Below are 27,766 nucleotides of genomic sequence, written 5' to 3'. Positions count from 1 at the left end.
AGCAGAACAATCCTACCCCTGTGACTAAGAGGGAGGAAGAGAGAGAGAGAGAGTCCGTCAAGACAGAAAAAAGGGAGAAACAGAGAATTGGGGGGGGATATAAAAAAAGAGTAGAGAGGTCCAATTCTGCAGGGTAACATCAGGCTCCTACGTTATGCAAGTGTTCCCTTTCTGCTCGCCTCACCCGAGGTTTTGATACAGATTGCATGAAGCATGATGGTAATGCAGAACATTCGGTCCGGCCCCTCTTCACCAAAACAGCCTCCATTTAAGGCAGCTCAGACATTTTTTTCCTCTACAATTGGAGCTGCAAAGTGGTCAGCTGTAGCCAGGTTCAGACAGGTTTAAGCTCTACACACACACACACACACACACACACACACAAACAGCACGAAATGGATATCCCAAAATGCACTCGGAGACAAACACCCACACAGAAAACAGATATCTCCAAACATGCGCAAACAGACACAAACACACAGAGAAAATAGATATCTCAAAATATGAACACACACACTCACACGCGCACACACACTCCAGAAGTCACAACAGCTCATACCGAATCGACAATCGCATCTTTGTTAAATTATCCAGGAAATTGTTTGCGGGGCTTTGATAACACAAGGTGCTTATATGGTAATACCTTCAGGAGGCTGGATAAGAATGACACAATAAAGTCATTAGGGTGTTACAAGAAGGAATGAAACCAGTAACCCTTCAAACACGGCAACTCATCACACGCGCGCACGCCTCTTCTGGTTCACTGTCTGAACCAGAAGAGGCGGAACTCTTTTACACACATTCATTAAATGAAAGCTTTTGTCAGCTGCTGTAATGACCTTCGATGGGTGTGAACCTGTGCCAAATTGTCCATAGAAGAGCAATTTATCTCCACTAGTGTTGTGGTTGTATGGAAGATAAAAAATGGGAAAAAAAGAAGAAAGGAATGGAGTTCGCGCAAGATGGCGAAGAGCATTGTGAGGAAGGTGGTCTCACCTAAGCCGTCTAATAGCCCCGCTTAAGGGCTTTTATCTCAAGCGTTGCGGTACAGAGTTTACGTAAGGAATCACTGATATGAGGCGACCCACCCCACAACCCCTCGTGTGGTTTTCATGTTGACATCAGGCTTATTTCCCCTCCGTCAACATTTCATATCCTCAGTCGTCTGTTGTAAATCTCCCCTTCCTCACCGGCAGCAACCTTTGCCGAGCTCACTGAGATGTCCTCCACGCGTTCCTCAGCTCGGCTGTACGCGCTCGTGCAATGGGTTGGCCGGCCAGCCACAAAGAAACACCATGTGGAAGTCATGTGCCTCCCCTAGGATTTATATCACCTCGTTCAGCAGCCAGCACCGTGTTTCACGACACCGCTGGTCCCACCACTCCGCGTCGGCCCAAAGACCCGTGCAGGTACCGATTGGTCGGGTCGGACGTAGTAGTCTGACGCGTCTCTCAAGTCAAGTCACAGCAGGTCAAATCTCCTAATCTGGCATCGTGACCATCTGGAAAAGACATAAATGTTGCGTGGTCTGATCCCAGCTGACTGTGAATAGTAATCAGTGACCGTGTTTACATGCATTCGAATAACTGGCTTAGTCGGACTGAAATCGAATGATCCGTTTCATGTGAACACCTTTGTTCGACTATGTGCGGTCCGACTACGATCCGATTAACACCCCTGGATAACTCGATCCGATCCGGTTGATAATTCGACTATCGCGGCATGTAACGGTGAATTGGATTAGGAACTGGACTTTGCGTCTTTGCGCATGCTTGAGATCCCGCCGCCCTCCTCCCCTCCTCCCATGTCGTGACCGAAGTCGAAGAGTCGAAAGAGACGATAATGTCACTATTAACATCATGCAAGAATAGTAGAGGATGTAGCTCCTTGCTCTCTGTTCGCCATCTTTCTCGAAATGTTGATGTTGTTGTTGTTGGTTGTTGTTGGTGGTGGTGAAGAGGTCAAGCGGAAATGGCTGTATCACCACGAGTTGTAATGAAAACAGCGCCACCTATCGTATCGGATATGACATGCTTTCGGCCAATGATTCGAATTACTCACTGCCATGTATATTGGGATAACAGCAGATCCCCCAAAAGATAGCATAGTCCGACTAAAGCAAGATTCGAATTATACCATCATGTAAACGCACTGAGTAAATTTGAGATACTAAAGAAAAAGTACTCGCAGTCGTGTCCCGTGTTACGCTGCTTTGGGAAAGTCGAATCAGACTGGCGGGGAAGAAAAAAAACAGGGCTGCAGTTTGTCCTTCCGAGTGAGGAGCAGCAAAAGAAGACAGACAGACAGACAGGCAGGGTGTGAACAAAGATGTCTCTCCACAAAGGTGCCCTCTCTCATCTGATCCCGACACATCTCTCCTGCAAAGGGAGGGCTGTGCACAGCGTGCAGACGCTGCTCGCCTGCCTCTGTAGGTAAATAATGAATCGGTCACACCTGGTGGTCTCTTACAGCCTCCGTCCCTCTGTGTGTGTGTGTGTGTGTGTGCGTGTGCATGGGCGTGTGTGTGTGACATTCATCAGAATTCTCCTGCAGTCTTCAATTTTGTTGTGTTTTCTTTAACCTTTAGCTTCAGTGTCCACACTCTGAAGTGCTTTAACGGTATTTGTTCTTTTGTGTGTGTGTGTGTGTGTGTGTGTGTTTGCAGTGACATTCAGACCCAATAAGAAGCCATAGTGGAGCCTCTGTGTTGGATGTGACATGATTCTACATTACTACAGTACTTGCATATCTACAGGCAACTAAAAGAGAGATTCTGCTCAAATGTGACCCCTTCCAGGACAGATGATCTCATAAGAGACATCTTTATAGTCTTGGGACTACAAATGGCTAACAGCCTGATCGATATCATTTATTTGTGATCACACCCAATTGAGACGTAATGCATCATCGGTCATGCTAGCAGTCTCATTCAAAACACATGCGCCATATGAAGCTGAAGTGTACCAATCTTACAAGCGTTTCTTAAAGACTCCTTATGCTTCTTTACGATATTCAAGTAATGAACGGCTACATGCTGAAGTGGGTTTTGTCCATTTTCCAGCATTAAGGGAAGGACTAGGACTAGGTCGCTCCTTATTTTCAATTTAGATCAATCTATTTTGATTCACTAACTGATTAATATTTAGTCTAGAAAACGTTGGAATAGATCGTGGGAAATGCCCATGACAAGTTTCAAGAGCCCGAGGAGAAGTCTTGCAATTAATTTTTTGGGGTCCGAGCAACAGTCTCTAAAACCCAAAGGTTTTAAATTTCTAATGACATGAAACAGAGGAAAAAGCAGCAAATCCTCACATTTGAAAATCTATTATTCTGGACGGAAGCTTCTAAAAATCGCACTGTAAAACCGTAAGATGTGTTTTTTTTTTTTTTTGGGACGTAGTTTATTTATTCAAGAAGAAATCCTCCAGAAGAGGTAGGTATACGACGGCTTCAGCCCCGCTTATCAGCGGCGCGGCCCGTGTGTGGCGGAGATAGCGTGCGGCGAGTGCGTCACCGAGAGCGTGTGATTGGAGCCGGATTCCGGAGCCAAACAGTGTTTTTTATCTCTCGCGTGTCAATCACGGTGCGCTGTGGCCCCCTCGACGCGCACACACCAGCTAACGGAGCTCAGCGCACTGTTTGTTGTCGCAACAAACCTGCTCGGCGCCCTCGTTTGTTCATACTTTCTGTAAAGTTCTGTTCGGGGAAAACGGCAGAACAGAATCCTGAGAGCCGAGGCTCACAGAGCTCAGCTATTGACAGCAGCAGCTCCTCCAGTCAATAGTCCTAAATGGGTTCGTGTTAACACGGACGCCCACGTGAGGCGACGCGCGGCACTTCACTCTGCAACGTAAAAAACTCTCGCCGGACAGGAATTAGAGGAACTATCTGCTCTGTGGGCTTTTCCTGGGTCGCGAAAAGGAGAAGAGGTGGAAGTGGAGAACAACACCGTGTTTCCTGTCTGGTGATTTGTAAAACTCTTGAATTAATTTGGGCCTGGAACGCTGGCTCTGCTTCCAGGGAGCTTTCCCCACAAACAAGGAGAGTCCTGCCCCTCCAGTTCTTTCCATTCTTTCCATTATGCATGTGTGTGTGTGTGTGTGTTTGTGTGTCTGCACATGTCTCCCTTTTTCATAAGGATTTGACCCGAAGATAATAATAATAAGTAGCCGAACAATAACTCTTTTATAATTTTCACAGTTGAACTGTTGTTACTTTCGCTTTGTGATAACATTATAAATCTGGGGAAACTATGTCTGGCAAAATCCCCAAACGGTAGTCGGATGATGAGCTAAGTTGCAAAGTATACACTGTGTTTGGATTAAACGCAACTGTGATCACAATGTCAGGATCAAGTCTGAACAACGCTATGTACAGCGGCAGCGGCAGATATCAATTAACTCGGGGAGCACCGTGTTGTAATTACTCGCAGGAATGATAAGAGTCGTGTACAACAGTGCAGTGCAGCTTAAACCGCTATAAGTCAAATATAATCAGCAGGCTGGTGAATGCCTTTACAAGCCCACATTTCTATTCTTCATTTGCTTGTATTTTTTGTTTTGCTTGTGATCTCGATACGAAAGTCTTTGCCTTGAGGCGCTCCAACATTTTTACCTTCGCATTGAAAATGCGGAAGGTTATGTTTTGATCGCCGTGTATTTATTTATTTATTTATTTGTATGCGTGTTAGTCGCAGAACTCAAAAAGTATTGAACCGAATCGCATGAAATTTGGTGGGATGATTGGTTATTATCCGGGGACCAGTTGATTAGATTTTGGGATCGATCGGGTCAAAGGTCAAGGTCAAAGGTCATGAACAGGTCAACATCTTCTTGAATCGCATGAAATTTGGTGGGATGATTGGTTATTATCCGGGGACCATTTGATTAGATTTTGGGATCAATCGGGTCAAAGGTCAAGGTCATGGAAAGGTCAACATTTTTTTACCATAGCACGATACATTTTTGTCCAATTGGCATGCAACTAATGCCAAAATGTTCATAATTCAATGCCCAATCTTGTGATATGCGAAGGTATGCGCTCTAACGAGTGCCCATTCTAGTTCTTGATGTTTCTCCCTAAAACACACAAATCCACCCAGGCCAGGAAGAAAAAAAACAACTATTCCAAGTTTAGTTGCTGAACATAATATTGAATCTTGAACGCTGGTATTGACTCGTGTCCCACCAGACCAATTTAATCCGTGATTCAGATCGCGCGGTGCATCCAGCAAAAGGAATCATGTTGTTAAGCCCCCTTAATGAAACAGTCAGAGTGGACTCTCCATATCTTCTTGAAGTAAAAAAAAAGAGAGAAAAAAAGAGAGAAAAAAGAAAAAGAAAAGCTCATCTAAATGGAAAACACATTGTCTTCATTATTTGCAAGTGTTGAATGAAGGCAGTTGCTATGGTTACAGCCATCGGAGGCGGAAGCCTGGTTTGAGGCCAGAGGGGCTACAGGAACAAAGTGGCTCCTAATGGTGAGATTGTACAAATGGCTCTCTGAGAGGGTTATATATCGCTGGCATTTCCATGTTGGCCAACACAGTCGCAGCGCAGCAAACGATCAGTGTCCCATCATATCCTCGCGTCAGCGCCGGCTCCGGTTAATGAAACAAGATAAATCTCGCCAAGTTATTTGCTATTCCGCAGCGCAGTCGACTAAATATTCGGAGAAACGCATTTCTTAAACGGCCGTTCTGTGTCGTTTTCCCGATGCGTCCGCTTTTCAAGAGCCCGTGCGGAAACTTCCAGTGTACACCAATCAAAATGCAGATTGTCAACACAGCATGGTGTCCAACCCTGGAGAATTACAGCTGAATACTAAGCAGGAGAAAGCTCGCCGTTTTGACTGCTGTTCACGCTTTTCAGACGGGGAGAGAGGGAGGTGAAACGAGAGAGAGAAACTGCGGCGCCTAATTCATTTTCTTGTCTCAATGTAGGTTAAATTACCTTTTTTTTTAAAAATCCCACACAGAATTGCACATCGCAGGTAAATGAGTCACTTGGCAGCTGTTAAGCGGCGGAAAAAGACACGCGGCAGGACTCGGGGACAAGGTGCCTTTTTCACGGAGAGAAAGGGACGCGTCGCTAATAATAGAGGAAGTGGTCATGTGGGACCTCTCTGCCCTCCGATTCATGTCGGATAATAATTGGTTTACCTGATGCGACGCCCTGTGTTTGGACGGTGATGGGGCAGCGGTAAAACAAATTACCAGGGGGGTTGACCTTTGACAGCGCGATGCTGACCCCAGCCAGAGAGGCTGCCTGACAGGAACACCAACACCCCTCAGTGCCATACATGCCAATCTGGATGTTACTGTGTTGGATAGGATCTGACATCAACCAAACAAAGGTGTGGGTTTGGTCAACACCCGCTGCTGTTCCCTGCATTTATATACATTTATTTCAACCTAGCAAATGACACATTTTTTATGAACTTCGTTTTCACGCTTTCCATAACAATGGTACTCAATGGAATTCAAAATGAGATGCAAATTGCTGTAAAAATAATGCATCCCTCTCATGCTGTAGTCTGGCTTACACGTACTGTATTTTCAGCACTGGCACTCAACAATAGATCACGCGGACTAAAAATAGTTCGGTCATTTACTGCATTATCACGCTTCTCCGGGTGAATCGGCAGGTCTTCTGCTCGGCCTGTGTGGCCCCAACCAGTGTTGCCAGGTCCGCGGTTTTCCCGCGGAATTGGGCTACTTTTGATGTGTTGCCGCGGGTTTAATTTTTTGTCCGCTGGTTCGGGTAGACCTATTTTGCATGCAAATTACATGAATATCTTTAAATAAAAATCTATATTTTAAATGAAATAATTTATTTATACCCAAATCCTACCAAACTGACTCCAGATCAGCACATGGACATGGGACACGCCCACATACACACACTTTAAAAGCAGTGTATATGGTTTGGCACGGGCATATTTTGAGTTCTGATATTGGGCTGGTTTTATTGGCCATTGGGCTGGTTTTGGGCTGGTTTTGTCACACAGACCTGGCAACCCTGGCCCCAACTAGCACTACCAGTCCGAGGACGGCCAGTATTGTAGCCTGACAGACGCTACCCAGGGCAATAAAACACACCCAGCGCACTTTGTCATTCAGAGCAAGTTTGAAGAGTAGCAACAGCAGACTTCTGATCAACATGAATACAAGCAAGCAATTGAGTTGTGGTGTTTGCTGGTGCTCTAAAGCGCCTCTTTATGTCAGGCTCACTATTGTACATGCATCACGGTTCTTGTTTGCGCAAGGTTATGTTGCCCTCGTGAACAGGTTGTTCACACGTTGGGGGGAAAAAAGGGCCGTGTTTGTGCTGTGGCGGGCCTTAAAGCCCGTTTCATGCCTTTTGTTTATCTGAGACGGGAAGAGTTCTCGACTCTCAAGACTTGTTTGTCCTTCCTGGGCTCAGACGCTCTGCGGCGGAGGATCGCGCGGGACTCTTTTCTCTCGGTGTTCACTACCAAGCGTTCATTCATGTGATGAAAGAGACCTAAGGCTTTCAAAAGGCCCCGGCGCGACGTCGACAATATCCATCTTGGTTTTTTTTCTTTTCTCCCGCAGATCAAGACGAGATATGCACCCAATTTCAATTTAAATCCCAGGGAATTGTCCGCGGCCTGCAAGGCACGTGGCACCGTCTCACATCGGCGCCGCTCGATACTATAACACAATTTGAATGTTAAAAAGGTGGCCCTTGTTGTTTCGATGTGTTTCTAAGTGTGTGTGTGTGTGTGTGTGTATCGACCAGTGGAGGATGTGTCGCTGACAGGGCAGCCTGTCTGGCCATTGTGTCGGCGAGGGGAGGCCGCTTGCTTTCAATCTATTATTGACTAATCTCATTAGTCGAGGATCCTAACGCTGAATGAGCCGCAGAAACTGACTTCTCTCCCATCGAGGAACACCGATCACGTGCGCACACACAAACGCATTCACATGCAAAACGTGCGCGCACGCTGAAGCCCCCTGCCACGGCGAAGAGGGAGTCGCTTGTAATTATAGGCGGCAGTTTTGAACGAAGGACCTTTTTTTATTTTATTGCCCTTAATTAATCATTTTAATTAAGTGACTGCCTATCTGTGCTTTCTACTGGATTAGCTAATTATATGCTCAGCACTTTCTACTGGTGTCCTGCCGTCTGGGCCTGCGCTCCCCCTCGCCTTTGTCCCACGGCGGCTTGTCCTGCATCCCCACGGCGGCCTGTCAGGGGTCGCTCTCACCTGCGCGTCGGTAAAAAACAACCGCCTTTGCATATCGGCTCGCTCCCGACAGCGTGAACTCTGCAGTCATGGAAAAGGAGATGCAAAGTGTCCGTTTGATTTGCCTGATTACGCAGCAGCTTCACGTTGTTCTGTGTGTGTGTGTGTGTGTGTGTGTGTGTGTCGGCCAGGTGACTGAGGCCGCACACCTCTGCAGAGAGAGAGAGAGAGAGAGCACTGCAGGGCGGGATTCATGACCCAGCCTGTAATTGCTGATGGTTCAGCAGTTTTCGAGGGGCTGAAACAGGAGGATACGGAATCTCTCCGCGTTTTCCCGCTTCTTGCAGCATTCATTTCCTCCCCCTCTCTGATCCAGTGGGTCTCTCTCTTCTTTCTCTCCCTCAGTGTCTCGCCGCCTCTCACACCTTCCCTCTCTGTCGGTCTGTCTGTGTGTGTGTGTGTTACCGCAGGCATCATTGTCTATGTTCACCTGTCAAGCTACCTCAACTTCCCTGATGGATAATGTGGGGCTGTGCTCTTTGCCAACAGCGAGATGGGTTGTAGTTAAGCAACAGCCATGAACATACACGATTGGAATATTATACAAGGCCTTGATATGCAGGTCGAAAAGTCCTCTTCAGTAGTGAGGAGTACGGGTGCATGTATGTTGATGAAGGTCAGTCGCCTGAAAATTCATTGTTCGTTAATTCTTCGTATAAATTCAAACCTATGCTGATTTCAGATCCACAAATCCATGTATATATATATATATATATATTTATACTGTAGTAAATAAGCCTCTCTAGCTCACAATTGCTTAATTGAAGGAGTGATATGTCAGTTTGTGCTCTAATAAGATGAAAACACCCTTTGATGACACAAAATGGACAACTCCCCACATTATAAAGCATCTGTGCAAGCTATTTCTTTTCTTTAGCGTCTATGAAAGTGTGTGTGTGTGTGTGGGGGGGGGGGGGGGCTCCATTTGACAGCCCGAGTCTTGAATTGCATAACGCCTCCTCTGTCCTGGCATTCAATATTCATTTGATGTTATTTTTAGCTCGCTGTAAGATTATATGAAATGAGACATACTGTTCTACAAACAAGTGATGCGCATCACTGAGACGACTCGCAAGCTCCTTGTCTTTATTTTTTAGTTTTGTTTATCCCGTAGCGATTTCACAAAGAGCACCACACAGTAGGATGGGGTGAAATAATATAATGAAATGAAACAAACAAAAAAAGAAGATATGAGGGAAAAAGAGGAGTCTTCCCCTTTTGATTGAGGAGTCTGCCTCGCCTCCTCCTCCCCTGGAGAATCTCCTTTCTTTTCCCCAGACGCATTGGCATTCTTCACAGCCACACGTGAGATGAGAGGCTTACCGATTCATTTGCACAATAGCAATCGAAACATGGCGGCCACGCAATCTCCGGAAAAATAAAGCGGCGCACGCGTCGAGCCGCGGAGGGGAGATGGAGGCGGAGGTCTGTCTGTTTTCATCACACCGTGGTGTTCTTCCATGAGGGAAATGTGTGACTGATATACGGCAGTCTGTGCAACCTAACCTCTGCCTAACCCCCCTCCCCACCTACACGCACACACACACACACACTCGGACACACACACGCACTCTGCCTGATCACGGATGGTGGTGTATGTGTTTTGGGGGAGGGGGGGGTGGATAGGCCGAACCGCTGCAGTCAAAAGCCTCCTCTCTGCGGATCAAGCGTCCGCCTGTCTGGTAATGTGTTGTCATTGACCAATTAGGAAATCCAGATCAAACAGGCGCAGGGAATGGCCCCTCGCTGGCCCTCTCTAAGCACTCCGCTCTTTTTAATTGAGCACATTTGTGGAATGAGAGGCTTCTCCCTTGAGGGACCGATGGCTGCAGATACGAGCAAGCTGTTAACGCAGGATCAGTCTGCTCAGCGAGGTTATCACACAACGTGCTGATATTCAAGAAAATGCATAAATAGATCTTATAAAGAAGTTCTGAAACCGGGCACTTCGCAGATGATGGAAAACAGGCTTCCGGACGTGCGTGAATTAAGTTATCAACATTTAAGACAGGAAGTGTAAAACAAACATTCAAGACCTCACGTAAATCGATTCCCGGCTCCTCCGCCCCCTCACCCTTGCGGCCTCGGGGATACCTGTAGAAGAGACCTGATTTCTCTAATCCACAGAGTTTTATACTCAATGTCACTGGCACCCGGTCAAAACGTCACTTCCGGTCAAGTCGCTAAACAAGTATTTTCACAATAAGAGTCCCATCTTGTTATTGTCCGCATTAAAGTCACTTTCACAATAAAGGTCCCTTGTTATTGTAAGTCACTTCACGGAATTCAACCGGCCTCGTCAATCTATAATACTAACATAGTCACTCTCATGCAACATACATTCATTCTTGCCATTTACATTGGCATAGAGTAAACATTACCCCTATGCTTCATAATACATTAATAACAATATCAATATTCTCCCTAATATTTTCTATTATAATATCTTTCTATATGTATTAATTTAAAACATAAGACCTCTGCAGATGTTTCTCAAAATAAACTATTACAACCTAACAATCTTTATGAGCCATGCCAGTTGGGGGATCCCAATGCAGGTCCGTGGAGCGGAGGAGAGGATCGTTTCAGGGGATGACGGTCTGTGAAAGTTGGGACGCGAGGTTCGGCTATTCTGTGTGAAGTCGTCAAAATGAATGGAATAGAAATCTGTCAAAAGCGGATTGGTTAGTTGAGCGAAATAATGGATTTTTTTTTTTTTAAGGTAATTTCATTCATTTAACGTGAATAATATTAGACATGGGCCGCAGTGTGCAAAGGTGTAATTTATGTTGTTCATGAATTCATTGAATCAAACTGTTCCTTTTTCAGAGGAAGGCAGTTATTTCTTCCTCGATAGATTAATGAAACAAAAATGATAATGGTTAGATTAATACATATGAATGTGTGTGTATATGTGTATATATATTTAGAAATAACGAAAGCAGGCCAAGATACTGACAGTCGGCTGGTGACATTTTAAAATGGAGATGTCACTGAGGTCGTTATGAGTGCTGGCGGTTTGATGACCTGTCTTCACGGGCGTCTTCGGTGAAACGGAGAAAGCTCAAGTTGCTGCTGTCCGTCAGAGTCGGGGCGGGTTGAGCTCATGCACTATTTAAAAATCTCTCCCTCTTACTCCCTGCGCCTCTCTCCTCCCATTCACTCAGTCACAAAAGGCCAAAGGTCACTGGCACAATAGAGATCAGGAGGTCCTCCATCCCCCTGACCACACCAATAACACTATCAAACACACACACGGGCCGGCAAACACACACAACTTTCCCTGACTTCTCACCACGCCGCACCGTAGGTCCACTTGCCAAGGCAGCGGACCCACACACACGTACACCCCTTGCGTTCTGCTCTCAGCCCTCTTTGAATTCCTTCCCATGTATCTTGCAGCTCGCCTGTCACTCCTCCCCCTCGCGCTATCAGTCTCTCTCCCAGACCTCATAATGGCTCCTCCTGGGTAGCGGCTGCGTCTGCGGCTCACGCTATTTCAAAGTTTTTAGCTGCCCGGATTAAGCATGGTATGTGGGAAATGAACAGCCACTCACAGGAGGGACACATGAGCTGCATGCATAATAAACCAGGAGACTGGCAATAATAATAATAATAAAAAAGCAGAGAAAGGAAGAAGGGGGGGAGGCAAAAGAAAAACACTCTCTCACAAGTTGTCTGAAACAGTGTCGGCACCTTCACGGGAACAATATCACTCACGGAAATGGAAATGAAATTCACAAAGTGTTTCTGGGCGCTGAGGGTTGTTGTGACGGCTTTGTTTGTCAGTGCGGGTTTACACTTTGGCTCGCTGGTTTCATCATCGTCTTCGTCGTCTTCATCATAATCATCAGCATCATCACATGCCTCCGACATTCCCGGAGGATTGCGGAGCAGAGACGGGGAGCTGTGGGTCTGGTGGAGCGCCAGAGAGCACGAGGCTAGCAGCCAGCTCGCTGTTAGCTTCGCCGTGCTCAGCTTCTCCCTTCTTTTTGTCTGACGGCGGGGCTCTTTGCGGGCGACGCGCAGTCACGTGTCTCGTCTGTGTTGCCTCCACCGCCCCGCTCTCCCCTCCTATGCTATTAGCGCAAGGGTGGAAGGAAATTAAAAGAGTCGCTGTTTGGAGGAGGCGGGAGAGAGCAAACAGGACACGGAGAAACCACTGGGATGCTCCTCGTGTTTGCGTGTGGGACAATCGCTTCTCTCCCCTTGCTTGCTCTGGTAGCCCGGGCGAGTTGGGGGGTGGGTGGGGGCTTGGTGGTGAAGAGAGGCTGGCCCCCCATCTGCCTTTGTCCATTTTTTCTCTTTTCTTTTTGTATTCATATCGCAGGCGGCGACCGGCCTCGGAGACTTGCTGAAACGTTACACTTGGTTAGAGAGGAGATATTGCTTAGGCCCCTCCATGATGCCAAACCCTCTGATTCCTTCTTCTTCTTCTTCTTCTTCTTCTTCTTCTTCTGCTGGTAGCAGCAGCAGCGATGGTGGGGGTTTCAACCACCCCGCCCTCCTGCCCCCCACCACCATGCTCCCTTTGCCTTTCTAATCACGCTGCAGATGTGCCTGATGGCTGAACAATCTCTGTGTACTGAACGTGGGGCTCCCACAGGAATCCAGGAGGCTTGCTTATGTGAGCTGTCATGAAAAAATGAAAAAAAAGAGAGTGAGAGGGCAGGAAAGGGAGGGAGTGAATGTGGGTCTCTGAGAGAGAGAGAGAGAGAGACAGAGAGGGAGAATGGGAGATGGAGAAAGACAGAGGGGAAGAGGGAGAGAGATCAGTGAACAGCGACAAACGCAGCAGGGCTCCTTGGATGAGTGTGTTTCTGTGTGTGTGTGTGTGTGTGTGTGTGTGTGTGTGTGTGTGTGTGAGAGAGTGAGTGGCACAACTGCGAGCCCACCCTTGCACACGGTTGCCGCTGGAGCTGCAGACCAAACCACATTAAATAAAAGAAATCCATTCCCAAGCCTGTTAAGGAGCCATGTGGGGAGGTGAGAGAGAGAGAGAGTGTGTGTGTGTGTGTGTGTGTGTGCACTTGAGTGGCCGTGTGTCCGTGTGTGTGTGCAGTAGAGGAATGGGGGAAGGGAGGAGGAGGTGATGGAGAAGGGCTGATGGGAGGTAGAGCAGGGAGGTGGGACAGGCAGGAGGCAGCTCATGTGAGCTCCCGATGGAGCCTGCCGAGGATTATGGCGCATTCTGTAAAGCGACAATGGAAGCGCCGCCGATTCGTCCACATCTCCATCCTCTCTGCTCTTCCCTCCATCGAACAAACACAGCTTTGTCCTCGCATGCCCGCCTGGCCACGTACCAGACGGAGGAACCAGGCAGACACCTGGAGTCCTAGATCTGCCCTCTCCAAACTAAACACCCCTCCCCTCAGAGCAAGGAAACGGCGTCCCGACAACGTCGGGTTAATTAAAGGGGAGCTTTCACGCCGGAACGACAGTCGGAAAGAAAACAAGACGTATCTCGGAATCAAAGCTCATTAATATCATGAGGCTGAATAGCTGGTTCCTCCTCCTCCTCCTCATCCTCCTCCTCCCTCATCTGTATTGCCCTCAAGCGAGTGCGGCAAACAGTCGAGTCCGAGTCAATGATGGCGCAGATTAGCCCCGTGTTGCCTCGTTCAGCCGCGATGGATGACACGCGGGGACGCAATCACCTTGAGCGGCGCGTCGCCACGAGGTGCGAGAGAGATGCCGATTCCTCTGCTTCGGCCACCTTGTTCCCTTTTAATAGTGTCAGCAGTAGTTTGAGCTTTCGATTAGTGTGCGTGTGTGTGTGTGTGTGTGTGTGTGTGTGTGTGTGTGTGTGTGTGTGTGTGTGTGTGTGTGTTGGTTAAGGGGGGTGTTTCACACAGCTCTGTTGAGGTGTAACACCCTGCCTGTAGTGTTGTTGTAAAGCACATTAGGAGGGACTGAGGGTGTTGTTATGGTATCATGATGCAGGTCCAGCACTCAAGGGAAGGTGAGAATGTGTGTGTGTGTGTGTGTGTGTGTGTGTGTGTGTGTGTGTGTGTGTGTGTGTGTGTGTGTGTGTGTGTGTGTGTGTGTGTGTGTGTGTGTGTGTGTGTGTGTGTGTGTGTGTGTGTGTGTAAGAGGTCGGGATGGTGGCCAACCTCCGACTCTCTGCCTTTTGTACAATACTTTTCGTCCGATACTTTAAAAAAAGAAAAATTTATAACTTTTTATTTTGCATTTTCCACAAACAGATTATTCCTTGACATCGAGAAAAAAAATATATAAGATAAGATAAGATAACCCTTTATTAGTCCCACAGTCGGGAAATTTCAGGATCACAGCAGCAGGGGCATCTTAGAGCATTAATAAAATAAAACACCAAACACAATAACAATACTAAATACTAAATACTAAAACTAAAACTAAAATACTAAATATACAGAGGAAACTAAATATACAAGGGTAAAACAAAGTAAAGTGCAGAGTAAAGTGTTGAGTTTGCCAGCATCTCCAGCGATCTACTGCAGTTTGTTGTGCAGCCTGACAGCAGCTACAACAAAATAAATACTTTTTAAGACTATACTTTTTAAGACCCGAGTTGTAATAAGCTAGTAATACACTCATAGCAGCTCATAGAGTGGCCTCACTGTTTGGGTTCACGAGCCATTTATATGAATAAATTAAATCTGTTTACCACTTCCCTGTGCCTTGACAGCTCAGCTGAGAGACTGTGTAAAGCAGCGAGGGCTCGTGATCCATTTGTTCTGCGTTGATGGCGGGATAAAGCTCATCATTGTCGACGCCTCTCCCCCTCAGACTGTTTTCATCCTGCGGAGCAGAGGCGCACAACTCGCCGACGTTACATTAACGGGCCAGAAACTCCGTTTGAGGACGCACGGTCGGGGTTTTGGGGCGTCTGAAATAATGTTTGGATTGTGACAGTTCGAAAAAGCAATCTCTCTTACTTACTGGGGATGATGTTCCGCTTCAGCGTCTCCATTCCACGTTATTTAGCGTCACCGTCTCCCAGTCGCCGCCGCGCCACAGTTTTGTCATCAAATTAAAGCCGCAGCCCTCTTCAAGGTGCACTTATGTAACACGATCACGTAATGTGACGAACATGGGCCGTGCCCGAGGGGAGACGATCCTGCCCTCTGCGGGGTGTCGTGTGGAAACCAAGCTTTTGAAGTGGTGGTACTGGGGGGGGGAGAAGAGAAACATTGTTTTACCCTAGAGGTGGGCTGTGAAAAGCCCATTTGAAGAGGTAGGCCTCATCTGTCACTGGGCAATGGAGGAGGCAGCCATGCAGAAGCCCCCTGATTATAAAGAGATAATTTCATCCAATCCTCCGGTGGTGCTCCATCACCTTGCCGCCATCCTCCACTGCCTTTCATATTTGTTCCCAGCCTGCATCTCCTCACCCGTTTCGTTTTATTACAGCTCCCACTCAATACATATATTTGAGCTCCCCCTTGAATAGGGAAGGAAAGCAGGTCTCCCTCCTCCCCTCCCACCTCAATCCCCCCCCCTACATCTCTTTTGTTGTGCAGGAATCCGCAGCTCTCGACTTGTTGTGAAACGCCCGCCGTGCAATTTAGTAAATCAAGCTCGAGTAACGCATGCATCGCCACCGTTGTCCCCTCCAAGGCGTGCGGCAGGATTTTACGGTGTGACTGGCGGGAATCGCGGCAAACGGGAAAGGTTCACATTAGGTAACGGGCGCCGAGATGATAACATCTGGAAATTAGGAGGGGAAAAAAAGGCTGTGAGTTGAGGGAAGCTTCATAATTGCATCTGTTGTCATATCTCCACAGCATCGCGGGTTTAATCTTTAATTTGGCTCTTGTTAGTCATTAAAGATATAACAAAGGAATAGTGTTTAATTAGCAAGAAAATTTAAAATACTCCCCAACACTGCCGTCTCACACTTTTTCCTTTTTAAATGATCCCGGGGAAGACGATACATGTAAATATATGGACCCGGGCTTTCCCCCAGTGCGCGGAGGTCAGGAGTGTCATTACGACGTGTGTTTAACAGAAAAAACCGGGGCGGTGAATGGCAGCCCACCTCTTTCTTTCCCCTCGTGTTAACTCACTGTTGGAGCTAAGAGGGATGACACGGAGAGAGAGAAAAAAGAGGGAGAGAGAGAGAGCGAAGTGAAGGGCGGGAGGGTAGAGAGACGGAGAGAGCAGGTCGACTCCCTCATCAATAACCACAAGGTCAGACAGGCAGTGCCGGGCTGAGTGGGCCCTGTTAGGAAGCAGCAGCCGAGGATTTGTAGAGCTTGTAAAGGCTTAAAGCAACACCGCTCTGCCTCCTTTGTGCCACTCGACAGGCCTTTGAAGGGCCAGGGAGACACCTGCTGGTGGCTGAGGGGCACGATGGTCCAGGGCCCTCAGCCGAGGAGCGGCTCGCTATCGGCTGGCACGGAGAGAGCGGGCTGTGCTATAGCAGCAAACACTAGAGGGATGTGGATTTGGAGCCGCTCGGGGCGTTGCTTCTTCTCGCGCGTGACACAATGTCTTCATTGACAAACACTCGTAGATGTGGTGTCGATACATTCGAGGATCCGCATTGACTGCGTCTTATTGATAATAGGTTCACTGTTAACCTTTGTACCATCTTGAATTCAGGATGTATTGAATCCGGCTTGTTGACTCGTGTTTTGCAAATGCCTTTAGATTTACCACAGTTACTACCCCCCAAAAAATCCCGCCACGTCACAGAGGGCTCCGACTAAGTCCTCCCTCAAGTTTGAACAAACAAATACTTTCTTTCTGCGATGACAGTCGGAATGGACGAGCGCTCCTCCGACGGCGCGCTCCTTTCTCTTTATGAGCTGTCTAATTTATGGAGAGGAAGTCACTCGTGTGCCCTTCTTTCCTCTCAAGTACAGGCATGAGCAGCTCCAATAGGGAGCATAAAAGCTCTTTAGCTGTCTCGTGGAGTAGATTACTGGCCCTACCGTTAAATCCAGCGAGAGACCCCTAAGTGAGCATTATCAGTGTGGCGCAGCATGCTGCCTTCTCTCTCTCCCTTTCCCTCTCTATTTCTCTCTCCTCCTCCTCTCTCTCTCTCTCATCTGACCGGTACTTTGGGCAGAGAAATTTTCTCAGTGTGTGATGGTAATGGAGAAAGATGGCGTGTGGGGTGGGAGGGCTCTGAGTGATGGGGGCGAGTGTTTGAGTGAGGGATGATGCGCCGCAGGAAGAGACGGCCCTGCAGTGGCAAAAAAAGGAACGATTAAGACGAGATAAGATAAAGGAGGAGTGGGAAGGGAAAATAAGATGGCGGTAAAGATGGAGGGATTCACTCTCCTCCACCAACACCCAAACAAGTGCATGTTATTTCACTCACCCCTCCGCTGCAGGTCACTCGTGAGTTACAGCCGACACCCTGAATGTGATATTTATTTCATGTTGAAAGCAGCATTAAATCAGACCCCCCGCAGGCAAAGCTGATAACCTTTAATGTGGCTCGTAATACTTTTTAACTTGTGATAATGTCATGTAGCATGTCGGATCACAGCCCCGCAGTTTCTGTGAAAAATGATTCCTCTGGAGGGGAAAAAAAGGGAAAAAAAGAGTGAGAGAAAGAGGTTTTCCATAAGCTGCTGCTCCAAAATCAATAGTGCGCTGTAAGGGGTTTTGTTCGAGGAACTCTTATGTAGCTGGAGAGCGGTGGGAGGGGAGGGAGAAATGAAATGTAGCGCATGTCTGAGCCCAGGGTACAGATAATTGTGAACCAAAGATTACATAATGGCTAAGTAATGTAAACAGAGAAACACATGCCAAGTTAATGTTCTCACAGGCCGGAATGGAAGGGTTTCATGCCGTTTTCTGAGGCCGGGCTCTACAAAACGTGTGTGTGTGTGTGTGTGTGTGTGTGTCCCTCCACCTCTGTTCATTTTGTTCCCTGAGGTGCTTTAAACATGGTCAGACATCCTCTCTAAGCCATCCACTGTGTCCTCTCCGAAGGTGTCTTGCAGCGTTTGGGGGCGACTGCCAGGGCTTGTTAAGGGTGTCACAGGAGCTGAGAGGAATGTCATCCTTTGGGCTCTCGGAGGTGCTTGTCACCTGCCAAATCAATATCTCCAGTTCACAGCCCACACACACACACACACACACACACACAGAGACACATGCACACACATATGTACACACTGAACTGCAATATCCTGGTGGTGATGGGATTGGCAGCTTTGAAGAGAGGAGGCAAGCTTTAACACGTGTGTGTGTGTGTGTGTTTCTGTTACAGAACGCTCCAGTTTAATGGCTGGCAGGTAGTGGCCGAAAAGGGACAATCAACATGAACTCGATTCCGTCGATGGACAGACACATACAGCAGACCAATGACCGTCTGCTGTGTATCAAACAGGTGAGAGTGTTGTGTCAGCTGTCGGGTTTATTTGATGTGAGGGCTCGACACAATCGCCTCATTAGGCACATTTATGCGACCTATTACATGTGATACAGGTGGGAAGTGACCAATAAGATTTACATCAGGGTTCGTACGGTCATGGAAAACCTGGGAAAGTCATGGAATTTTAAAATGGTAATTTCCAGGCCTGGAAAAGTCATGGAAAATACTTAAATCACAAAAGTGTTGGAAAAGTCATGGACATTTGTTATATTCACATGTTCATTTACGTCGAGTTTAAAATAATTCATATGTTTTTGAAAGGAAGACGCTCAAATTATAAGCCGGCATACGCCAAGTCCAAATGGATGGATTTGCACATAAAGGATAATAGTTTGATTAAAAGAATAAACATTTATATAAGTGTTCCTAAGAATAAACATGTATAGTAATGTTTATTCTTTTAATCAAACTATTGTCTCTCATTCATTTGTTTCATTTAAGGTATATTGTATGCTTTGTAATTCTCATTGTTTGAATTCTACATTTTCAAAAAATGTTCATGTACACACCGAGATTTCAGTTTGGTCATGGAAATTTGGTTTAAAGTCATGGAAAAGTCCTGGAAATCCACTGGTCAACATGTGTACGAACCCTGTACATGAAGATTGTTATTGTAAATCTTGAAGTACTGGTTCCTTATTTTAGCGTTTGCATTTTGGAAAACGTCCTACTTTGAGTACTGCATTCACGTCTTAACTGTTCCTTTAATCTGAGTATATTCAGATTCTATCTTAAGACATGAGAGAAACTGTCACATAAAAAGCCATTCTGGAAAATGCCATGATTCATCTTGATGATGCTGCACTGCCTTCAGGCTAACAACCGAATGTAAAAGTATTGATATTTCATCGCAGCACTTTCTTTCTGCACGATGGCAAACTGTAAAAAGAAATACACTGTTGTATCGCTGCTTCTACTTAGTTTCAGTCTGCCGCGGGACGTATTGTTATGTAAGCATAGATTACAGCGTTGCTATTTGGCATCTGGGCTCTGACCTCGTCATTCTCAAGGAGGAAGCTCGGCACAGCAGGAAGTGACGGTAATAACTTTCTCTGAAGGAGAATGAAGAATCAAGATGCTGCAGGTGGATGCTCGCTGAGCTTTCATCTAACCTCAGGTCAGCTGTGCTACAATTCTAGTCCGCACAAATCCAGTTTTTAATTCATCTTTTAAATTGAGTGTTCCAGCTATCTCACCTGGGAGAAAAAAATGAAGCTAAAACTGTTTTATTTTTAAAGAAACAATTGCATCCCAGAGACATGAAGTGCAACAGGTTTTCATTTCTATCTTTGGGGGAATTTGATTGGCTAGTAGGACAGCAGCCGAGCGAAGACTCTGGGTTTCCTTGTCTAAGTGTGTGTGTGTGCACAGACCGCACAGTCTAGTCCCCACAGTCCTCCTGTTTGGCCACAGTAAAGTGACTTATCTGCTCGGTCTCACTATCAGGACTGTGGTGTGACTCAGGTCACTGACTGGGTTCAAAGAGCGCAGGCTCCCCTCCCCCGTCGTCACCCTTCTTTCTCCCTCCGCCACCGCTGACTCCCAGCGAGTCCTTTTGTTGCCTTCTCCCCACCGTTTACTGGTGGAATGAGCTCCCCACTGACATCAGGACAGCAGAAAGTCTCTACATCTTCCGCCTGTGACTGAAAACACATCTTTTCCGACTATATCTGGATTAAAACACAGATTTGCACTTCAGTGGCACTGGGATGGCACTTATTGTGGTGCTTTTGTGGTTCGACTGAGTTGAGGAAGTGTTGCTTCCTGTGTTCTTGTTGTTCTTGGTTTATACTCTAGGTTGAAATGCACTTATTGGAAGTCGCTTTGGATAAAAGCGTCTGCTAAATGACATGTAATGTAATGTAATGGGACGAATCTCTGGCAGGATGAAGCGGACATACTTGCGTAACCCCGGGCGACAGGGCTCCCGCCCCTTTGATCTCCTTTCTTAACCGACGGCCCCGTTTTGTTTCTTGCGCTCCGTGCCGAGGCCCACCTCCCGGAAGAAAAAAAAATGCACCTCCCGCGTTCTCCTTCGGGACGATGTATCTTGCGCTTCAACACAAGTGCGGACGTGGCAACTTGTTTTTACCCTCGGCAGGGAGTTCCCAGCTATTACTGTGGAATAGAGCGGTGTGGGTGTTTAGGGAGCAAAGCGAGGGAAGCCCCTGTGTGCAGAGCCAAGCTTTGATGTCCTTAAGTAATAAGGTAGAGCAGAGGTAAACACCCCCTGTCTCCAGTCTGGTTACCTTCTTCACAGCGGGATATCAAATAGTCAATATCCCCTCCTTCTCTCGTCGCATGGGAGGTGAAATTGGATTCTATGAATGCACTCTGTCGCTAATAGCTAATGAATTATTCTGTTATGGACGTTGAGATAACGCGAAAAGGGATTTGCATCCGTCTCACACAAAAGTGTCAACGATTCAAATGTTGCAGGGTTAAATGTATTAACCCCCGCCAGGCAAAAAATTTAAACAAACACGTCCCAATGTTCGCGCGGCCGGGGGAAAGCAGCACATGGGTAAACATGCCAATTAGAGAGATCCATGGCAAACAAGGAGGCCTCCAGTCCGTCTAATAAATGGTTAAGCGTCGGGTCATTTCAAACCAACCAGTAAGAGCCAGCACCCTGCTAATAGAGGCAGCTTTGTGCCGCAGACAATCAGGGTTTGGAAGACCCGCATAATAAATACCATTTATGTCCTGCCAATTAGACTAGCAGTGAGCCCATTCAGCCGGCCGTCTATTCTCCTCCCCGCACACAAAGATGATCATCAGGGGAGATCAGAACAATTAACTCTCTATCTTCTTCCCCTGCTCCCTATTGTCCAATATCCAAGCCATTAAAATAATTAAGGAAATATTGTAAACCAATCCAGCTGTTTGCTTTAATTGAAAGTGTGCACATGCTGAAATTTGGCATCTAGAAGGGGAGCAGGAATATAAATGAAGCCTCGTCCATTGTGTTGTTGTTCTCTGGAAGATGTGACGTGTCTGTCTGAATACTCCCAGCCAGCGCGGCGGACAGGGGAACAAATTGATTTTGTTGCTCAAATGATAAATTGCTGCTGAGCGTGATGATAAAGTGGAGGAAATTGGAATCTGTCAGCCTGATTGAATCATGGGTTGAAAGTTAAATCAGAAATCATTACAGTGGCAATTTTTTAATTACCGTCCTGTTGTGAAATTGGCAACAATGTGATTTCTCAAGAATAACTCGACCAACGTGTTAATACACATTGAAAACATGGTTATTGTCCACCCCGATACACTAATTGTGACGCTTGAAAAAAGTGGCTGTCTCGTTAACTCCTGCATTGTTTGACATTAGCGTCGGAAAATACTTACTAAACTAGAATGGGCACTCGGTAGAGCGCATACCTTCGCATATCACAAGATTGGGCATTGAATTATGAAAATGTTGGCATTAGTTGCATGCCAATTAATAATAAAATGATAAAAATTGACCGTGCTATGGTAAAAAGAAGATTTTGACATTTTCATGACCTTGACCTTGACTTTTGACCCGATCGATCCCAAAATCTAATCAAATGGTCCCCGGATAATAACCAATCATCCCACCAAATTTCATGCGATTCGGTTTAAAACTTTTTTTGTTATGCAAATAACACGCATACAAATAAATAAATAAATACACAGCGATCAAAACATAACCTTCCGCATTTTCAATGCAAAGGTAATAAACAGTGGGTGTTGATGACAACATGGGAATGTATCGCCATTTTCACTATTTTTGGACATTGTTGCAGATGAACCGACACTGAGATATTAGCAGCGAATGAGTAGCAGCGTTTGTACGTTATTACATTGAAACGAGCGGTCGTCTCCCGGTGGTGCTAAATACCCCGAGGGAACGTATCTCCAACTTTGAACGGCTGTAATAAATATGTTTGCTTGTTTATCCTCCAAACACACCAGGATGTTTGAAAAAAAGAGACATAAAAACAGTTATCTGACTTCACCACCAAACACACAGTTTCTCAGCGGCAGTTTGTTTTCCACTCGCGTCCTAGAATTGCACCGTTGCGAACACTTTGGGGAAGATGGGCTGCGTGATACCACCGGTCTCTATTTCAGAGGCAGTATTTTTCCTCTCGCTGTGGGGAAGCCAGTTCTCTGTCAGACAGTCTGGAGCTATGAACTCTCCTCTCGCTGCAGGAGCACTTCCTCAAAACGGAAAGCGTCAATATTTCATGACAAACGGCAAGACAACCTTTTTGCTGCTGCACTGGCTATGCAGCTGTTTTTGTCTGCCACTGTGTTCTTTCCGGGGTTAATTGTCTCCATTAATATGTGTTCAGTGCTCTGGGGCGTTGCTGAATAACAACAGCAGCAGAACCCGAGGAAAAAAAAAAAGATGCGATTTGGAAGGCGAGGGAGTCTTTGCCAGTCACATTCAGGCGAGCTGCAGATGTGCAGATCAAGTCGTTACCCGACGTGACTACACAGGGCGATTGTATCGGAAGAAAGATGTATTCTCAGGACGCTGCGGTTCCCGTCTGTCTTTGTTTCCCTCGAACTGAGCCGAGCTTTTACTGGAGTGTAAATGCTGGAGGTTGATTCTCACCCAGGGGACGGGGGAACGGGGCGGGCGGGGTGGGGGAGAGAGAGGGGGGGGGTCTCTTGGCCACTAGTTTAGGTTTGATTGGTGGGTTTTGGCCGGGGTAGGGGGAACATCTGTGGCGTGGCAGTGCCAAGCTCTCCGCGTGACAGCCACACTGGTGGGACCAATTGTTCTGAGTGCAAAGAACAGTAATCACTTCAAGCCCAAGTGTCGGTGCTGTGTTTTTAGTGGTTGTTTTTTTTGTACCCTCTCTTCTACATGTCTTTCCTCCTCCCCCTTTCCATCCCTGGTGCTCTGATTGCGCGTGTTGTCTAGCTTCCAGACTCGTCTAAATTTAGCATCTGTGGATGTGTGTGTGTGTGTGTGTGTGTGTATCTCCAGGAGACTTCATCCACCAGTAGAATTGACGTGCTCAGCAACCCCACCACGTCTCGTCCCAGTCTCCCGAAACAAAGACATGTAGGGCGAGCGAGAAACCGTCTTCTGACGGAACATGAAATAAACTCGACTGGTTTTTATACGTCCCTCGTCAAAAAACGGAGGCTTTGGTAAATTGATATGAAAAGCTGCCGTATCAAATCCTGACCTCTGCTGCCCCCTAAAGAGCAAACAAGAAAAAAGCACTGCGAGGTAGTGGCTGCATCGCTGTCACGTCCTCCTTCTCCTTCCATCCCTGACAGTGAAATCACCGCACACAGACGTTGTTAAGTCGGCCGCCGTTCACTTTAAGCTAAACCTCTGTATTTGCCTTTGATGCCGTGAGTGGGAGTCCATTTGTTCCTGCTTTGTACAAGTGCACTGCGAGGGCTCGCGCATATTATCTATCCATGGCAAAAGATCACAGAAGAGTGGATGGTGTGGTGTGCCTGCTCTTCTCTGTTTAAAGTGATTCATATTGAGGTTTGAAAGCTTTTCGAGGAGACGTGTGCAACAGCGAGTCTGCCGTGGCAAACCGGCGAGGTCTATTTTCCCTGTTTCTTTTTGCCGCTCCGCAGCACGACAGGCGACAGGGTTTAGTGAGTCATGCTGGCTCCAGTCGGGGAATAAATGCCACGAAGGGGTACCTGTAGTTCAAGGAGCCTGATGTCAGATAAAGTCGCAGCACAGCTCAGGGCCGGCTGGTCAAATAAGGGCTTCCTCAGCTATCCATGCCGCCATCCAGGGTGATTTATTGCTCTCAGTGGCAAAGCGGTGCGACAGAAACCTGGGGAGAGGGAAGTGGAGGCAAGACTCTAATGGGGACGTACCCCTTCAGCCCTGCACGTTAATACTTTAAACCTGCAACACAAGGCATCCCTGGTCTAATAACATCAATTTTGGGAAATGTGGTCGTAAAAATGGTTTTCTTTTAACCCTCCTGTTACCTTTAGGGTCAATTTGACCCCATTCAATGTTTAACGTCGGTGTTTTTCACTGTGTCAAACATATAAGAAATATCAACTTTTTTATATATTTAAAGGGCTATTTAGTCAACAAACAAACATAAAGTACCTCACACTTAAACTTGGGAAACAATATTAATTCTAATAATTTTCTGGAGGTTTTAATTGCTGGGGTCAAATTGACCCCGAGGGGAAAATATGTTAGTAAATGTGAAGGTAACAGGAGGGTTAAGCACCTCTGAGCGCTTTTAATTTTTCATCACGATATTGCCGTGATGTCGTCTCTCACGACCCATCCGTCCATTCTCCATCTTTTATTCGAGGTTCAGGGACACAACAAAATGAGTCCAATCGCATCCTCCACATGTGTTTCTGTTGATCAAGGAAAGTGAAAGATAGGAGACGAGCAAAAGCCAAATAGTTTTGCCGATCTGCTTGCGAGCGACCTTTAAATGCGCTCGGGCTCTAACATTATCGCAATCTTTCCCTTTTTCCCTCCAGCACTTACAAAATCCGGCAAATTTCCAAACAGCAGCGACCGAGTTGCTGGACTGGTGTGGCGACCCCAGAGCGTTTCAGCGGCCCTTCGAGCAAAGCCTGATGGGATGCCTAACGGTAAGTGGCCAGTCATAGCCTCACACTCGAATGTTCAAGGACAATGGAAAGGCTGCGACAACAACTGCTGCATTGGCTCTTTCCATAACTCCCTCAGGGTTATGAGGGGACTAATGTTTAGCTGCCTGATCTTCACTGAGGTCACTGGAAAATAAAAAGTATTTCACCCTGTAGAAACTACCGAGATTCAGTCACCTCTCAGTGACTTCAGTTACAGTTTGTGCTGTGGCGCTTGAAATAGGCACACTGAAACTCAAAAAGGAGAGCAATAATGTCCTCAAACCACAAAGCAATCAGCACTTTTAGGGAAATACAGTTACAAAGCCCTTAATTCCCTTTCTGAAATGCCTAGGGGCTTTTCATTAATTGAATAATGTATATCCCATGGCATGTGGGACTGTTTTGAGGTGCATACTGTATACAAAGAATGATTCGGGGTAAAATGCATGAAAGTAATTCGATCTTATCAGACTCGATCATCGAGGTAAATTGTAGTCTGAGAAACCCTCTTCTCTTTCTCATGTTCAGTTTGTATAAAAAGTAATACTCCACCAAATATACTCATGGTGTTTCACTTCCCATCCGTTGGCTTTAAAGGTGGCATTTGGGTTTACAGCAGTCGCGAGGGATTCCAAAGAAGGTGTCGTTTAAATGGTGAAAACATCCACATAAACTTCTCCAATCGAGTCCACCGTCCAGAATCAATGTTCACAAATGTTGTTGAGAAACACCGAGCCATGCCTAAATACTCAACTCATCAGCTTCAATTGGCCGGTAATTACAAACAGCTACAAACAGCAATGCAAACTGTGGATTTGTTCACATTCTGCTACAGATATACTGTAAGCACTTTACTCAGCACTTTACTTTGTTTTCCCCTTGTATATTTAGTTTCCTCTGTATATTTAGTATTTTAGTTTAGTATTTAGTATTTAGTATTGTTATTGTGTTTTATTTTTATTAATGCTCTAACGTGCACCGCTGCTGTGATCCTGAAATTTCCCGACTGTGGGACTAATAAAGGATTATCTTATCTTATCTTATCTTATCTTAAGTGTTTTGGAATATGCCACGTTTATGGATAGAGAGATTAGTGTTTTGTCGTGTTTTTTGGCATGGCCATTTGAACTGTTTTGGGTCCAAGCTGCAAACTACAAGCAGGTCAAACCTACCAGTATTTGATAGATGTTTTTTTTCTGCATAGTATTTCTTCAATAAAACACTTCTTTTGAATAATTCCGTTTCAGTGCAGACAGGAGAGACACTAAATGAAGAGATGACAGTCTGCCCTCTGATGTTGGGCCAAGAGAGCCAACAGACAGTCAGATAGAACAACGGATGGACCGCGGATGTGTCACTCACCTGTCACCGTGGTCCATTCTGGGCTTTTAACATGCTCATTTCCATACCGCCTCCAGCAGTAGATAAGAGACACATATTGCTCCTGTTGGGTGCAATTTGTAACCCCGTCGAGCGAGCGCGGCTCCCGCATGAGAAGAAACCCGAGAGATTTGTTCTTGAGCACCACAGTGAAACCGCTCTGACACATCCCTCCATTCAAGTGATTGTTTGTGTTACTGCTTTAATGTGCGGCAGCAGCAGCAGCAGCAGGTGCTTTTCCCTCCATGTCGCCAATTGAATTTGTTTCCTGCCGTGAAAATCGTTTTATTTTTTTATTTTATGGGTTGTATCGACTTTAGCGTGAGCCGCGCAGAGAGGGAGGGAGCACACGGAGAATCTGATGCGATGGTAACATCTCAGACTGAGATGGTGAACCCTGTGCCCTGTATGCCTCAGTGTTAGCTTTTGGTGATGATAGACAGGTGGCCCGTCGTGGGGTAAGCAAAAATGACTTTTTTCGAAATTAATCTAAGAATCAGGCCACTGTGAAACACAACTCACCGGAAAAAACTAAAACATTCGAAGGAAAAGGCTGCTAGGCCGAGACAAGATGAAGTTAATAAGATATCTTTAAGATACATTTAATGGCAAATGTATTCTAAAGCATAAAGAACTAGAACGGGCACTCGGTAGAGCGCATACCTTCGCATACCACAAGATTGGGCATTGAATTATGAAAATGTTGGCATTAGTTGCATGCCAATTGGATACAAATGGACCGCGCTATGGTAAAAAGAAGATTTTGACCTTTTCATGACCTTGACCTTTGACCCGATCGATCCCAAAATCGAATCAAATGGTCCCCGGATAATAACCAATCATCCCACCAAATTTCATGCGATTCGGTTAAATACTTTTTTAACTAGAATGGGCACTCGGTAGAGCGCATACCTTCGCATATCACAAGATTGGGCATTGAATTATGAACATTTTGGCATTAGTTGCATGCCAATTGGACAAAAATGTATCGTGCTATGGTAAAAAAAGAGTTTGACCTTTCCATGACCTTGACCTTTGACCCAATTGATCCCAAAATCTAATCAAATGGTCCCCGGATAATAACCAATCATCCCACCAAATTTCATGCGATTCAAGAACATTTTGACCTGTTCATGACCCTTGACCTTTGAC

The 27,766-nt window shown here is 46.3% G+C and overlaps 1 protein-coding gene across 5 annotated transcripts in view; it reads left to right on the top strand.

Annotated features, from left to right (window-relative positions):
- The window catches only part of LOC130203618 (zinc finger MIZ domain-containing protein 1-like), a 123,236-nt gene that overhangs the window by 57,118 nt on the left and 38,352 nt on the right, over nt 1-27,766 (top strand). For all 5 annotated transcript variants that reach the window (XM_056429949.1, XM_056429948.1, XM_056429952.1 and 2 more), the window contains 2 exons: nt 18,485-18,604; nt 25,121-25,234. In XM_056429949.1, coding sequence (XP_056285924.1) covers nt 18,536-18,604; nt 25,121-25,234 — 183 coding nt within the window. In that variant the 5' untranslated portion in view covers nt 18,485-18,535. The remainder of the gene's footprint in view (nt 1-18,484; nt 18,605-25,120; nt 25,235-27,766) is intronic.

This window comes from Pseudoliparis swirei, chromosome 13 (assembly GCF_029220125.1).
Source record: "Pseudoliparis swirei isolate HS2019 ecotype Mariana Trench chromosome 13, NWPU_hadal_v1, whole genome shotgun sequence".
NCBI lineage: Eukaryota > Metazoa > Chordata > Actinopteri > Perciformes > Liparidae > Pseudoliparis > Pseudoliparis swirei.
The sequence above is the reverse complement of the archived record's forward strand: the minus strand, read 5'-3'. Positions and strand labels throughout refer to the sequence as shown.